General features: G+C 33.2%; 1 protein-coding gene across 1 annotated transcript; it reads right to left on the bottom strand.

Moving 5' to 3' along the window:
* Window positions 1-12465: 12465 nt before the first annotated feature.
* On the bottom strand, window positions 12466-15402 carry LOC143908997 (uncharacterized). Its single transcript, XM_077426872.1, has 4 exons — window positions 15232-15402; window positions 13350-14120; window positions 13116-13261; window positions 12466-12742 (listed from the first exon to the last, which is right to left on the bottom strand). Exons 1-4 carry the CDS (start codon window positions 15279-15281, stop codon window positions 12579-12581), a joined length of 1131 nt encoding a protein of 376 aa, XP_077282998.1. The 5' UTR covers window positions 15282-15402; the 3' UTR covers window positions 12466-12578.
* Between the last annotated feature and the right edge of the window lie 1777 nt (window positions 15403-17179).

Here is a 17179-nt window from a genome sequence, read left to right as displayed (position 1 = left end):
TAACCCTCGTTACAATGACATACTTCAGGAGCAATACACTTTCCATTTTTGCATTGTGTTGAACAAACAGGGTCACAAGTATTTCTAGAGTTATTTTTATTTCTATAACCAGAAAAACAAGTACAAATATTAGGCCCAGAACAGTAGCCGTTGCTGCAATCATCATTACATTGTGGCAGACATTTATTTAATTGTTTTGAATCTAAGACAAACCCAGAATTACACATGCATTGATTTGGAGCTGAACAGTACCCATTATCACATCCATTTTTGCATACTGGATTACATTTGTGGGGATATTTATCATCTTTAGAAAATCCAACACTGCATGTACAAATATCAGGGGCAGTGCAAATTCCATTTTCACATTCAACTCCACACACAGGATTACATTTATACAAATCCTTAATATCAAGAATATACCCCACTGAACATGAACATTTATCAGGCGTACTGCAAAATCCATTAATGCAAGGCTTCGAACAAATTGGATCACAGACATGTTTCATTACGTTATTGATTTTATAACCAATGTTACAACTGCATTCATCAGGATTAATGCACTTTCCATTAATACAGCCACTAGAACAATAAGGAATGCAATGATTACGATCATTAGTAAACCCGGCATCGCAAGTGCATTTGTTCGGAGCGGTGCAAACTCCGTTTATACACGTAGTGGTGCAAACCGGATTGCATTTGAATTTGTCTTTCGGGTCTTGAGAGAATCCAGTCGAACACTGACATACTCCAGGAGCATTGCAGAAGCCATTGACGCAGGTCTTATCGCACACCGGTGTGCATTTGTATTTATCGGCAGTGCTGAGTTTGTAGCCACTGTGGCATTTGCAGGTTTCGGGCGAAGCGCAGTCGCCGTGCTCGCATGCTCTCGAGCATTTCGGATTGCAGATGTTTACAGATCCACTCTTCATCACATACCCAACGTTGCAGGTGCATTTTTTTGGAGCGGTGCAAGCTCCGTTTATACACGCAGTGGTGCAAACCGGATTGCATTTGAATTTGTCTTTCGGGTCTTGGGAGAATCCAGTCGAACACTGACATACTCCAGGAGCATTGCAGAAGCCATTGACGCAGGTCTTATCGCACACCGGCGTGCATTTGTATTTATCGGCAGTGCTGAGTTTGTAGCCACTGTGGCATTTGCAGGTTTCGGGCGAAGCGCAGTCACCGTGCTCGCATGCTCTCGAGCATTTCGGATTGCAGATGTTTACAGATCCACTCTTCATCACATACCCAACGTTGCAGGTGCATTTTTTTGGAGCGGTGCAAACTCCGTTTATACACGCAGTGGTGCAAACCGGATTGCATTTGAATTTGTCTTTCGGGTCTTCGGAGAATCCAGTCGAACACTGACATACTCCAGGAGCATTGCAGAAGCTATTGACGCAGGTCTTATCGCACACCGGTGTGCATTTGTATTTATCGGCAGTGCTGAGTTTGTAGCCACTGTGGCATTTGCAGGTTTCGGGTGAAGCGCAGTCACCGTGCTCGCATGCTCTCGAGCATTTCGGATTGCAAATGTTCACAGATCCACTCTTAATCACATACCCAACGTTGCAGGTGCATTTGTTCGGAGCGGTGCAAACTCCGTTTATACACGCAGTGGTGCAAACCGGATTGCATTTGAATTTGTCTTTCGGGTCTTCGGAGAATCCAGTCGAACACTGACATACTCCAGGAGCATTGCAGAAGCCATTGACGCAGGTCTTATCGCACACCGGTGTGCATTTGTATTTATCGGCAGTGCTGAGTTTGTAGCCACTGTGGCATTTGCAGGTTTCGGGCGAAGCGCAGTCACCGTGCTCGCATGCTCTCGAGCATTTCGGATTGCAAATGTTCACAGATGCACTCTTAATCACATACCCAACGTTGCAGGTGCATTTGTTCGGAGCGGTGCAAACTCCGTTTATACACGCAGTGGTGCAAACCGGATTGCATTTGAATTTGTCTTTCGGGTCTTCGGAGAATCCAGTCGAACACTGACATACTCCAGGAGCATTGCAGAAGCCATTGACGCAGGTCTTATCGCACACCGGTGTGCATTTGTATTTATCGGCAGTGCTGAGTTTGTAGCCACTGTGGCATTTGCAGGTTTCGGGCGAAGCGCAGTCGCCGTGCTCGCATGCTCTCGAGCATTTCGGATTGCAGATGTTCACAGATCCACTCTTAATCACATACCCAACGTTGCAGGTGCATTTGTTCGGAGCGGTGCAAACTCCGTTTATACACGCAGTGGTGCAAACCGGATTGCATTTGAATTTGTCTTTCGGGTCTTCGGAGAATCCAGTCGAACACTGACATACTCCAGGAGCATTGCAGAAGCCATTGACGCAGGTCTTATCGCACACCGGTGTGCATTTGTATTTATCGGCAGTGCTGAGTTTGTAGCCACTGTGGCATTTGCAGGTTTCGGGCGAAGCGCAGTCACCGTGCTCGCATGCTCTCGAGCATTTCGGATTGCAGATGTTTACAGATCCACTCTTCATCACATACCCAACGTTGCAGGTGCATTTTTTTGGAGCGGTGCAAACTCCGTTTATACACGCAGTGGTGCAAACCGGATTGCATTTGAATTTGTCTTTCGGGTCTTGGGAGAATCCAGTCGAACACTGACATACTCCAGGAGCATTGCAGAAGCCATTGACGCAGGTCTTATCGCACACCGGCGTGCATTTGTATTTATCGGCAGAGCTGAGTTTGTAGCCACTGTGGCATTTGCAGGTTTCGGGCGAAGCGCAGTCGCCGTGCTCGCATGCTCTCGAGCATTTCGGATTGCAGATGTTCACAGATCCACTCTTAATCACATACCCAACGTTGCAGGTGCATTTGTTCGGAGCGGTGCAAACTCCGATTATACACGCAGTGGTGCAAACCGGATTGCATTTGAATTTGTCTTTCGGGTCTTCGGAGAATCCAGTCGAACACTGACATACTCCAGGAGCATTGCAGAAGCCATTGACGCAGGTCTTATCGCACACCGGTGTGCATTTGTATTTATCGGCAGTGCTGAGTTTGTAGCCACTGTGGCATTTGCAGGTTTCGGGCGAAGCGCAGTCACCGTGCTCGCATGCTCTCGAGCATTTCGGATTGCAGATGTTTACAGATCCACTCTTCATCACATACCCAACGTTGCAGGTGCATTTTTTTGGAGCGGTGCAAACTCCGTTTATACACGCAGTGGTGCAAACCGGATTGCATTTGAATTTGTCTTTCGGGTCTTGGGAGAATCCAGTCGAACACTGACATACTCCAGGAGCATTGCAGAAGCCATTGACGCAGGTCTTATCGCACACCGGTGTGCATTTGTATTTATCGGCAGTGCTGAGTTTGTAGCCACTGTGGCATTTGCAGATTTCGGGCGAAGCGCAGTCGCCGTGCTCGCATGCTCTCGAGCATTTCGGATTGCAAATATTTGAAGATCCACTTTTGATCGTATATCCAGGAGAGCAGGTGCATTTATTTGGAGCGGTGCAAAGTCCATGAACGCATGCATTTTGGCACCTCGGTTCGCATACTTGACTATCGGTCGTACTTAATTGATAGCCATCGTTACAAGTACATTTATTCGGTCCAGAACATTCTCCGTTATGACAAGTTTTGCTACAAAAGGGATGGCATAGAAAAGAAACGGTTGCATTCCTTACATAACCTTTGTGACAAACGCAAATATTTTTTCCAATACAATCAGCATTTCCACAGTTTGGGTAGCAATTGTAACTACATCCATTTGTGTATATGTTGTATCTGAACCCTGAACAGCAATTGGGGATTCTCCTTCGTACAAATTTGCCCTAAAACGATATTGCGTAAAAGAAATCTTTATTATGTTTATTTATTCCGTTTATGTTTTAAAAAAACTTACTTGAGATGGATCAAAATTTCTAGAAAATAAATAGGAATTACATTATTATTAGTATAAAAATTCTTAATTAATTTGCACAACATATTTACATACATTCCAATTCTGTAACCACAAACTCCAAATTCTCCCGACACAATTTCCACCATTGCTAATAATATAAATATATAAAAAGTGATTTTTTTACACATGTTTATTTGTTTTATTGACTAAAATATTTTGAACAATGGTCGTTGTACAAATCAAACCTGCATTTATAGATGGAAATGGTACCATTGAGCATTATCTTTTATTCAGTGGTGCACACCAATATGTAAAATTATTATCATAATTTATTTTAGATGTTTTCATAACACCATTCTATTACTCCATTTGCATATATATATCGAAATTTTCGTCGTTAAAAACTATTTTTACACTTTGGATATGACCAACCCATGAATTTATCTATGTACTTGAATATAAGAAGTATAAAAAACAAACTTCTGTTTGAGGAAAATAAGAAGTATAAAAAATGCACGTTCATACATACCAGCCATGAGAGCACTTTCGATACAAACTCTAAGTACATAAAGAATACAAATATAAATTTTCAGCTTGATAGCTTTAGTGGTGTGGAAAAAATCGTGTGGTCATAACATTTTTAACTTTTCTAAGAAGAAAAGTCCCACTTCAGGTTAATTAATTTATTTTTATTTTCATCAATTGATAGAGAATTATACTTGAGTTTTCTCGTGAAGAGCACACATAGCTCAAAAAGGGTAAAAAAATTGAACAAGCCACCTCCACTTACTTGAAAAATAAACTTAAACTTTTAGATATAAAATTTTGGTTTAATTCATCCAAAGGTTTTTGAGAAAATGAAAAAAATTATAAAAAACCTCAATTTTCCTCGAGTTCAAATCAGTCAAAATCTCGAGAATTTTCGCATGATCACAAAACTTTATCTACATATTGTTACTATTATACATTCATGTAATCAAAAACATAAATAAAGTAAAAATCTCGTAGCAAAATATTTCCACGATTTCAATTATTTTAATGGTATTTCGTTATTATTAACATAGTGAAAAACATACTAAACGACAAAAACCAAAACAAAGTCGTCTTTATTCAATCCTTTTGTATTAAAAAAAAGCTTTAAATATAATGACGTTTCTTGTGTATTCTACATTATCCCTGATATTTCAATAAGAAATTCTAATACACATAATATTAAATTAAAGACAAAATTTTTTGAAACTAAGGGTGATTTTTGCCTTGAACTGACTGCCATTTTACTTTAATTGAATTTAAAATTCAATTTTTAAATTTAAAATTATCAAAGTTATATTTATTGATTGACGCTATGCAAAAAAAATTATTTATATATATTTTTTAATTCATATTATGCACGCCTTTTATATAATATGAGATATAAACAGACCAGCGGATGTTGTGATTCTTGTAAAATGACTAAATTGTGCTATGTTTAATAATCATTAAACGTATCACTAAACTTTTCATATTAAATTTAAATATGAATCATTCGAGGGAAAACTTCAACTGTCGTTGCTTTTTTATTGCCATCAGTGGTACTCAGCCTTGTTGACCAAATATCGTTAATAAATTTAAGAATTTTAGAGAACTCGAGTAGATTTTCCAAATGAGAATTTATTTAAGTGACTTATCTCCTTCCCATTTTTTCTTCCTGCTTTGAATCATTTTTGAACAAAGCATGCTGCATCGGAAATCTTTTTAAAGGCCGAAGCTATTTTCCGCATCATTTTATAATATTGTATTTAAAATTTTATTTCTAAATTCACCTATTAATTTTATCAACTATCGTAAAATATTTATCATGTACCTATAATATGTATGAATACGATGCAAACAGATACGTCGATTATCATTTTTAAATTTAGTAAAGCCTTCTTTATTTTTTAACCAACTTATACGAAAAGTAATAAACATGGATTTTAATAGAATTTGAAGTTATATACTCCCGTAAAATGATAATTTACACAGAAATTCTTCCATTACATTTAACGTGAAATTCTTCTATAACAAAAATTTTAAGGCATGTTTATACATAAATCATATGCGCAATATATTATTTAAATGTACGTATATTATTATTTGATTTTTTGTTTTTTAAATGCTTTTTATTATTACGAAATTATGTTCACAATACATCTTATATCTATTTTAATAGCTACTGATCTACTGATCATTTTCTATTGTTAGTAATCATAGTATTATATTATTCTAATGTTAATCTACAGCATAATAGGAAAAAGAGCTCAAAAACCTATTTAATATTATTATTTGATATAAAACAATAACAGAACAAATGTATATAGTTCAAAATCATTTTATTAGTACGTTGCAAGGATCGCAGGTTTAGTATCGCAGGTTTACATAAGTACATACATATCGCACTATGTAAGTATGTATGTATATGTATGTATAAATTATGTAGCAAATACATATATAAAGTATGTACTTTGGTAAATGGGAATACCATAGATATAGAATAGAATTCTAGAATATATGTAGATATAGAATTCTATATCTACGGGGAATACCTATTTTCCATAGGAACTGGGATTCCACAGGAATATATTATAACTATATACATATGTATATAAAATTACTATATACCTATACATCGATAAAGTAAAAACAAAAATATATAGAAGATTACAAATATTTATTCATGCATCACATTTAATAAGTTATCACTTTGAACGCTGAATTTTTCATCAAATATGAAGACATCTCATCAGTAAACACATATTTTTATTTTTATTTTATTTTAACATATTAGCTACAGTAACATTACGGAGCTCCAACGCGTCATTCAATCATAACAACATAATAATAATATAATATCATAATAATATAACATAAAATCATAACATCATCATAATTATTATTATGATTTTGATATTATGATTATAATTATATTAAATTGATACGATAATATTTTATTATTATTATTATGTTATGTTATTATTATGATGATGTTATGATTATGATTTTATTATGATGATGTTATGATTTTATATTATATTATTATGACATTCACATGTATAATTGGTAAAATCAACCACTGGTGTTGCTCAACAACCACTCAACCAGGTTAGCACAGTTTACATTGAAGAGGTCAATTTCACCAGCAACCCGGGTGAGCAGATATATCGCCCTAGATATAGGAGATGTTGCCAACATAGTTTCGCGAACCACAGGAGGAACAAACAAATCATATGTATATGTATGTCCGAATATATGTATGTACAAACATACATAGGGTCCGAATTTGTTATATGTATGTAATTATTAATTTTCAACCTGCAAAATGAAAGGCAATTATTTTGTAAAAATAGTGTCAGACCAATAGACGAAGTATAACTAAAATAAGCATACACTTAATGATTTACATATGTTGTATGTAATTTTAATAATATGCATAAAATTTTAAAAATATTTACAGGTACAGAAAAAAGTAATCATTCATTTCCGAGGTTGCATTTTGATCTTTCATTTGATAAAATGACAAAAACTGCAGCAAATATTATTACAATCCAATTTGGATGCTAAAATCAAATTGGAAAACAATTCGTTTATCATAATATATAAAGTATTAATTAATTACTTTGACTCGTTCTTTACTACCGGAACTATGTTCATACATTAGGACCATTCCAATTGTCATGACTAGAGGTAGGACCGGAAGCGTGCTTTTTCCAGGAAACAGGGCAAACTACAAAGCTAGAGAGCATAAAAATAGGTTAATCTAAAAAATGAACAAAGCACGATGGTCAAAAATATAACAGAAAAGAAACAAAATAATAACTAAATAAATTAGACATAACAAAAACAAAACATATTTTGTATATATACACAATAACACATACATAAAAATAATAATGTATATAATAGCGGATAATAACAATAATTAAAAATTATAAAAAAACAACAAAGAAGGGAAAAACAACAAATGTCTTATAAAAGAAAAAAGAGAAAGAAAAATAAATATAAACATACGTATATACACAGACAAAAACACATTTATACATAATCATAAAAAAATCAATAGCAATTAATAATAGCAGATAACGTAAAAATATCAAATATAACTATAACACAAGGAATGCCTTCCACCTACAGCCAGTTCAATAAATAAGAACCAACTGCAAATACAAAACATCTCTGTGAGGCACAAATGGAAGAGAGTAAATCAAAATTCCATAAATCACAATCAATCAGGAAAGCAATGATGAACGCAAACTACCAGACAAATGGTGACCGGAAAGGTTGCTCGAAAGCGGTACCCGCACGGGAAAATTTGGCTATTGTCGCAACCCACTATGGACAATTCGCCACTGCGATCCGCCCAGAAACCGGTTTGAATTCTCGCCCGTCCCCACAAATTCTCGTACGCGCAGGTAGAAAATTTGACTGAAATACTATTGTCCCAAACGCCCATCCCCACCTATCGCCATATACACACCATTGAAAGTTCAACTGAAATACTTTTCGCACTCGCCGAAATTTTTCCCTAAGGCATACATATATGAACGCGTGAATTTTTGTTTGTTTTCTCGTCACTAGTTTGTGTGGTTTATAGTTAGCCGAGTATTTTTATGGTAGGATACTATAATATTAACATATGTACTTACTACTTTTTTATATTTTTTATTCGATTTTACATTCTAGTTGATTTTCAATTTTGTATTTTAAACAACAATTAGCGGTGAAATTAATATCAGCCAAATATCATCGTATCCTGTCCAGTGGCTCGGCATTTGGGGTGTCTGGAAGTAACCAGACTGATTAAAATATATTACATTGGAATTCGATTATTTTTGTTTTTTCTTGTTGATTTCTCAGTGGTGCATTTTTTTTATACCTGCTATGACCGATAATCGTTCATCGTACGGCGGCCCATTTTTTTTTGTTTGCAAAAGCTTATCTCAAGACAGATCTTTAAGGATGCAAACACAAACTTTATTTTAATTGAAATATGAATGTGCTTTTTCACACTACCATAGTGTGAAATAACCAAAGTTGAAGTACATAGTATATTTAAGGGCTATTGGCAAATGATAATAAACTCGGGTGATTTCGAAGCAAAATTTGGTCGATCTCAATTACGAGAGTGAATTTGGAAAATAATAATGATTTCTATATTTTACAATAAAATATAAACAATAATTAATTAAATTAGATTTAAAGTTTTTTGAAGGAGAATATTTTTAATTCTTTTGGGAGAAGTTAAGGTAAGGGGGTTGAGCAAATGAATATGTTTTTGTTATTGCACGAAATAAGAATACTTTTAATTGTGAGAAAGGATAATAATGCGACCTCTCTTCAAAAAAGAATGGTTCAATTTCTTTGAACACAAAAAATATTTCGTTTCCTATATAGGAAACGAAGAAATGCTTTTTACACATTCTCAGTCATCAGAGAGTAATTTCTTCATGCGGATCCACACAATCGCATTATACTCTAGCTTACTTCTTACAAGTTGAAAAGCAAGCGAGAAGACAAAGGGTTGGAGAATAACCTAGCATATATCAAGACAAATCCAAGTCAACGAAAGGAAACATCAGCGACTGACTTGATTTGGTTGTGAAAGGTGACTTGAGGATAAAAAATGATACCCAAATCGACCATAGATACCACACGCCTCAACAAGACGGATCCAATGAAATATCCGTGACAATAGAGCGAATGTGCACATCCATAGCTCATAATTGCACATTTATTTATGTATTATAATTATAATTGTGTAAATATATTATAAATGTGTAGAAATGCACATTTATTTATTTATTATCATATATGTATGTACTCATCAGTGCAGGTACATTTATCGGGAGTGATATGATCTTATGTAAATCAGATTGAATTTGAGTTTGAAATGCTTTTTGGATCTTGAAAGTATCCAGTCGAACACTGGCAGACTCCAGGAGTCGTGCAGAAGCCATTAACGCAAGTCTTTTCGAAAACTGGTGTGCATTTTTATTTATCATTGGTTCTCAGAATATAGCAACTATTTATGTACATACATATAATATAACATTCACAGGTTCCGGGCGAAGCACTGTCGCAGTTAGAGTTTCCAATCCGAATATTCGAATATTCGATATTCAAATATATTCGGCCTATTTAGATCTATGCGCTATTCAAATATTTGAGCAATTACTCGAATAATATTCGGGAAATTTTTTAATGAAATTTTAATAAAATATTTTACAAATTTTGAATTTTTTTTAACATAATACAATTTTATTTTTAACTCAAAATGTGTAACGCAACAGTGTATTGTGTGAAAGACGTATTAGTCGTCGACATTTTATCGCCTCAGTGCAATGGATTCGTGGAACTTAACATTTGAATTCCTCGCTTTAGAAATTGAACTGTATGTATTTTACGAAAGCGAACTTATTGCAGCGTTTATTTGAAACGGAAACGAAAATACAGTCCGAAGCGGGAACGCAATTTTTATGGATAAGCAGAAATATTTCGTGTCATTTATGTTGTTGTGTTTGGTTTCACTACGAACAGTTGTGTTTCGGAGTTCGTAGTGACATGCTATCGATCCGGGTATTTTTTCTACGTTATAAAAGTACGTTTTTCTAATTCCAAGATAATTCCAAAAGGTTAAAAAGAGATTTCAACTTGGATAACTTTAAAAACGAACCGAAGCTTTAGATATGAAAGAGTGTTCTCCACAGCAGGAATATTAAAAACAAAATTAAATTTTGAAACATTTAACGCATTATTATTTTTAAAATTAAAATATAGTTTATGTATGACGATAAATTTACTTTTTCTTTTTAATGTATGTGGACCCCACTCATTTTAATTATTTTGAATTCTTATTTTACACTGTTTTCTATTGTTTAAAACTATTCGAATATTTCAAATTTTACTATCCGATATTCGAATAATTGGAAACTCTAGTCGCAGTACTCAGTGCTCTCGAACATTTCGGGTTGCAGATGTTCGCAAATTCACTCTTAATCAAATACCCAACATTAGGGTTGCCAGACGTTCATATTGTTGATTTCTTTGGGTAGTCGTGTCCCAGTTTGACTTGAAAGCTGGTCACCATACCCAAAATTGCAGGGGCATTTTTTGGAGCAGTGCAAACTCCGTTTATACACGCACTGGTGGAAACCAAATTTGTCTTTCAGGTCTTGAGAAAATCCAGTCGAACACTGAAAGACTCCAGGAGTTTTGCAGAAACCATTGACGCAGGTCTTTTCGCACACCGGTGTGCAGTGCTGATTTTATACCCACTATTAGAGGTTGTGATTGAGAAATCTCGACTCGAGATTTCTCGAGAAGATTTGATTCTCGTTTTTCGAGAACATTTTATTGTGAAATTCCGAGATTCTCATTTCTCGAGAAATCGTTTTTTAGAATCTCGAAAACATCGGGAATATTTTCAATTTATCAATACATGTTTTTGTTCAATAAACTGACTGATTTGTATACTTGTTAACTCGTAAATAATTTTGTGAAGTATTGTAATCGGTCTCCGTGACGGGCCCGAATGTGAAACGCCCGAAAACGCAAATATCGAAAATCGAAAGATCTTAAGTCGAAAGATAAAAAAAGGGTGCATGGTAAACGATACATACGTATTCTGCGCGCGCACATTAATACGGGAGGAAAAGCCTGTTCCTCTTGTTTCTGTTGTATCCTGCTCGCGCAAATTAAGTGAGTATGTAGCGTTTACCATGCACCCCTTTTTTATCTTTCGACCTAAGATATTTCAAATTTCGATCTTTGCCTTCCGATATTTGCGTTTTCGGGCGTTTCACATTCGGGCCCGTCACGGAGACCGGTAGGATATAGCCTATTATTCAATGAAAACTGAATTTTTTATTTTCCCGAATAATACATCAAGTAATCACATAATAGATCATAACAAAATGAAAAGTTTTAAAAAAATATATTTAATTTTTTCATAAAATTTATAAAATTAGGTGAAACACTAAATCGTATACCAATTGGGATTTTTATATATAGGTACATATATTTATATGTAGATACAGGATTAGAAATAATTATATGTAGGTGGACGCCACTGCGAACGTGAACACTATTGTGTTTGTGTACGCATAAACATATTCGGGACGAATCGGGAAATCTGAACGAATGTGGAATGAATATTGGAAATGTGGGTTAGAATTTTTTTAATGTACATATTATTTCACATTCAATTTTTACATATATATTATATATATGTATATATATATATATATATATATATATATATATATATATATATATATATATATATATATATATATATACATGCAATAAGAATACATATGTATATTGTTCCATCTATTTTACCATGCTCAATAACGAGCAACCACTTACATACATATGTGCCCATAAATATGAAAGTGGTCTAAGTAAAGAAAAAAAAAATTTTTAAACAATTAAATATATTACAATATAACCGATATTAAACGATAAAATCGAATAAAAAAAAAATGGTTCAGTTATTAAATTCTTGACTTCGACCACATTCATAATTATGGGCACATATATCCATTTAAATATGTAATCTTGGATTTCAGAATCGACATTCTCGAATGGAAATTTAATATCATTAAACCTGCACACAGAGATTATCTATTATTCATTTATTTTTTGATATCCACAAAGGTTTTTTTAAGTATTGCTCGTTTTAGATACATTTAGGAATATCATAAGCATAATCCACATTCATTGAATTCAGTGATTTAATTGTACCTGGAATTTCACTGGAGAATTTTATCTCATTATATTTACTAATTGGGAATTCATCAATTTCTGTATATATATGTTCCTCGGCCTCGGCGTTTAATTCTTCTGTAAATTTATGTATGAATAATTTTTATACCTATATTTTATTTAATTTTTAAAATTGGGTGATAGCTACATAACAGGTAGCCAAATACATATATGAAATTATATTTGAAGTCCAATTTTCAGTGGCGGAAGTCCAATTTTCAGTTCCAAAAACACTATTTCTTTTTGATTTAATTAACAAATTGTTATTTGATATGTCCAGAATCTCGGAAAAGCAGAATACTTGAACATATTACTGGCCGCCAGTATTTTTACCCAATATGGTTAAATGCAAAACAGTATATTTAATGCTTTGCGAGATATTTCTCAAAATGAAAAAAAGTGGACTTATGCCACTTTCAATTATAATGGCTCATATGTAGACCAATATTACCATTTGCTTTAGATAGCTGTGTTGGTGTCAATTCATGATCTTTTGGGGTCGGCGTCTGCATTATTCTGTGTCTTGCCACAAGAGATGCGCTGATTGCGATTAAAACAGCTACTACCAATATTATAATCCATCGTGTTTCTTTTAATCTGTAATATTTATAATATTAATTTGATGTTAAAGATAAAATAAACACTTTTCGTGACTAGTACAATGGCAATATTTACAAAGCATTACTTTGATTCTTCTTTTAGAATCTCCACCGTTATCTTGACATCAGTACAATCTGGTCCGTCCCAACTGTTAAAACAACCACAAACGTCAGGTGCAATACATTTCCCATTAACACATTTGTGTTGACAAATGGGTAGGCATTTTCCATCATATGTTTTATTGTAACCCTCGTTGCAAACACAAATACCCTTTACACAGAGTGCATTTTCACAACCACCATCGCATAAAACGCATTTTCCTTTATCGCTCATGGTATAACCTGCCGAGCAGACACAATTATCTGGAGCTCTGCATACCCCGTTCTCGCAATTTCCATAGCAATAGGCCTCACATCCACCATCTCTCGACTTCTTATATCCTTCATCGCATTTGCAAAAATTAGGCTTTATGCATTTCCCATGGGAGCAATCTTCGCAGAATGGTTCGCATGTCATATTCGATCCGACCGACGAGTAACCCTGATTACAAGAGCACTTCCCCGGCGATGAACAAAACCCATTGATACAAGGCGTAGGGCATGTTGGATTGCATTTATATTGATCAGCGGTATCCAGTATATAATTTTTGAAACATGTGCAAGTATTCGGATCTGTGCACTCTCCGTTGATGCATCTTTTGTCACATATCGGCTTGCAACTGTTTTCGGTAATGCTTTTGTGATAACCTAGTTTGCAAGTGCATTCGAACTCGGAATTCGCCGAGTCTTTAGGCTTACATGTAGCGTTGGTACAATTACGAGAGGTACAATTCAAGTGTGATAAATCACTCTTTGATCTGAAAACAAAAAAAAAAACACTAAAATTAAATCAAATTTTTTTTTCTTAAAATTGTAAATTCTGAAACATTATTTGAAATTTATTTGAGTATAATATCATACATACATATGTACATACATATGCATGTCTTCTAACATTTTAAGTACAGAATATGTAGTTTTGTATCTAGCAAAGGATTTTATGTCTCATATCGTTTACATAACTTATTAACCTTGAAAGTCCAAAGTTATCTGTTTTCAATGTAAAGAATCGGTTTTTATTTTTTTTACATTTTGGTATATTTGATTTACTCGGAGATGTATTAACAATACATACATACAAAATAATGGTTTTATACCAAAATACATAGTAATATTGTACATATAATATAATATGTAGTCATCGACACAAAATAGACAAGTTGATAAATATCAATGTCTTATTCAAAATGTATATAAATACATACATGTAAATATAGTAGTATATTATATCGACATCCCGTATGTGTCAGTCGCGATAACTGTCTGTATACATATACAGTTCATATGCGTATGTATGTATGTACATATATAAAATATACAAAAGCTTCGATTATGCTCCTTGATATATCAACACGTTATCAACTATGTGTCATACAAAATTGATAAAATGTTTTACATTTGAGAATAATTTCAATGTTCAATGGCATTTCATTAATTCTATTAAAAATCCATACATACATACATATGTACATATATGTATGTACATTCATTATAATCAGACACTACATTATTTTGGGAGATTTTTCGCGAATTCCCCACTTTGATTAATGTTGACTCTCCAGAATTTCCATTTACTGTGATTAATTTTAATTGTAATGATAGAATTTCCACTACTTCGCTGGCTGCTAATATATATATTTATGCATATTTACAAAGTTACCGCAAAAGCATATTTACCGCAAAAGCCAAAAAACTGTAAAAATCGCGGATTTTTTTATTCGCTCATATCTCGTAAACGATCACCCACCAACAAAAATCAATATCATATTCGAATTCAGTGGGTCAAACTTAGTAAAGATTGGCTAGTCTCCGCTCTGGTATTTTTTTTTTTGTTGCTCAGTGTAATTACATTTAAATTTAAACACAAACCTGTCAACACAAATCAATATTAAAATTGGTAAAATAGTTTGTAAGTTCATTATTGACGTTCAAAATCAATCCATGAATTTAAGTAAAATTTCAAAATATCACAAGCTATACTTAATAGTATTGGCTACATAAGCGACCACTTTGACACTGAAATATAGAATTAACTGTGTCGGTTTGTTCAACGACGCTTATCAATTTATTTACTCTTCCTTAAGCACACCTACATATGTACATACATACTAATATATGTAGTACATAGATATACATACATATATATACATATATACATGTATGCACACAATCTGTAACGGAGTTGCCAAATGGAAAAAAAAGTATTTAAATCTATGTTTGTCTTTTCAAAATTTAATGTAATGTACATACATAATTGATTATATGATGAATAAAAATAAATCAATCTAATGAAATCAGTTTTTAATAAAATGGTGCTAAAAAATCTACAAAGATATTTATATTTTTAAATTTTATATTAAAAATTGTTGTTATTAAATTAATTCCTCCAAGAATTGATGATAAGCATTTTTACTAGCCTCTTCTTATTATAATTTTTCGATCACTTTTACGTATGTTCTGAAAATGGTGTGTTAACCATTCAATCGATTTCAAATATATTTTAGATGTAATATGGATTCGATTATACATACATATATAGGTAGTACTGATGAAATGTTATCTTAAACAAATATAAAAATGTAGAAGTCAATCTCAAAAATTCTCTTGTAATGTCACCAACAATATACAGAATTTCTTTTTTGGTTACTAGAAATGTGAGTGGGGCGGGGCGGCTCCCCTGCGAAACATCCACTCTCGTAAAATGAACTCACCGTTACTATACTTGTCTCATCATTCTAGATCATTCAATTCGAAACTATAAATGCTATTGACAAGCCGTATCGCATTAAATTATTTTTTTATCATTAAAATATTACAAAATCTGTATGCTTCGTGTGTTCGTAGATGTTATTGCATATAGATCGAACACATGTGCCAAAAAAAGCATTAAAAAATGCTGTCTCTCAAATTATACATGACTTGAAAGAGTAAATTAACTTAAGGTATATTGAGGTACATTATTTTTTTTAATTAATTTTAATAACAGGTAATAAATATAATATAAGTACAACGTAAAATATTTCATTCGAAAATTCATCTACATATGTATAAACAATGAACTTTCCTGCATTTAATATTTAGGTATATTATTACAAATGTATTATAGTTATAATTTATGTATGTATATAAATATATACTTCGTAGATTCGTGATTGTTCTTGTATTTTTTATAAAACATGCAGTAAAAATCAAAATGTTCAATCAAATTTCTTATTTTTCTATGAATTTCCTTTCTTTATTAATTTGGTATATTTTATGTATTTCTTCAACTTTAGATAATATGATTTCTTCATCAATAATCTCATTATCTGCAAAAAAAAAAGTACATATGTATGTGTTAGTATAATAAATAACTGATAAATATCATTAATTGTTAAATACAGATTTACTTAAGTTTATTATATTTATTTAACACTACTTGTTTTACCCGGCTTCGCTCAGTATTTGTAATATAAACAGCGTAAACATGGCGGATCTAATAGTAAATATTCATTTGTTTTTTTATTAAATTTATTTGAATCGACTCGTCGTCATAGAAATTTTGACTTGTTTACGATTACCAACCAAAGTTATGTACTTATAAACATATGTATATATTAACATACAAAGTATCTTTCAAAATGTGCCCATAATTATCAGTGCCAGCCTTACACCCAATGGCGGCTTCGGACAATTTTTTTTAAACACCCTTAGAATAAACTTTCGAGTTTGCGCTCTAATCTAAAATTTTGTATGGCTTTTGGCGCTCTAATTTTAAATGTTAAAGCACCTTTGGGGCATCATGCGGCGCCCTAACTTATTTGGCGCCTTTGGGCAC

This window comes from Arctopsyche grandis, chromosome 1 (assembly GCF_051622035.1).
Source record: "Arctopsyche grandis isolate Sample6627 chromosome 1, ASM5162203v2, whole genome shotgun sequence".
Classification (NCBI taxonomy): Eukaryota; Metazoa; Arthropoda; class Insecta; order Trichoptera; family Hydropsychidae; genus Arctopsyche; species Arctopsyche grandis.
This window is presented reverse-complemented; position numbering and strand designations above follow the sequence as displayed.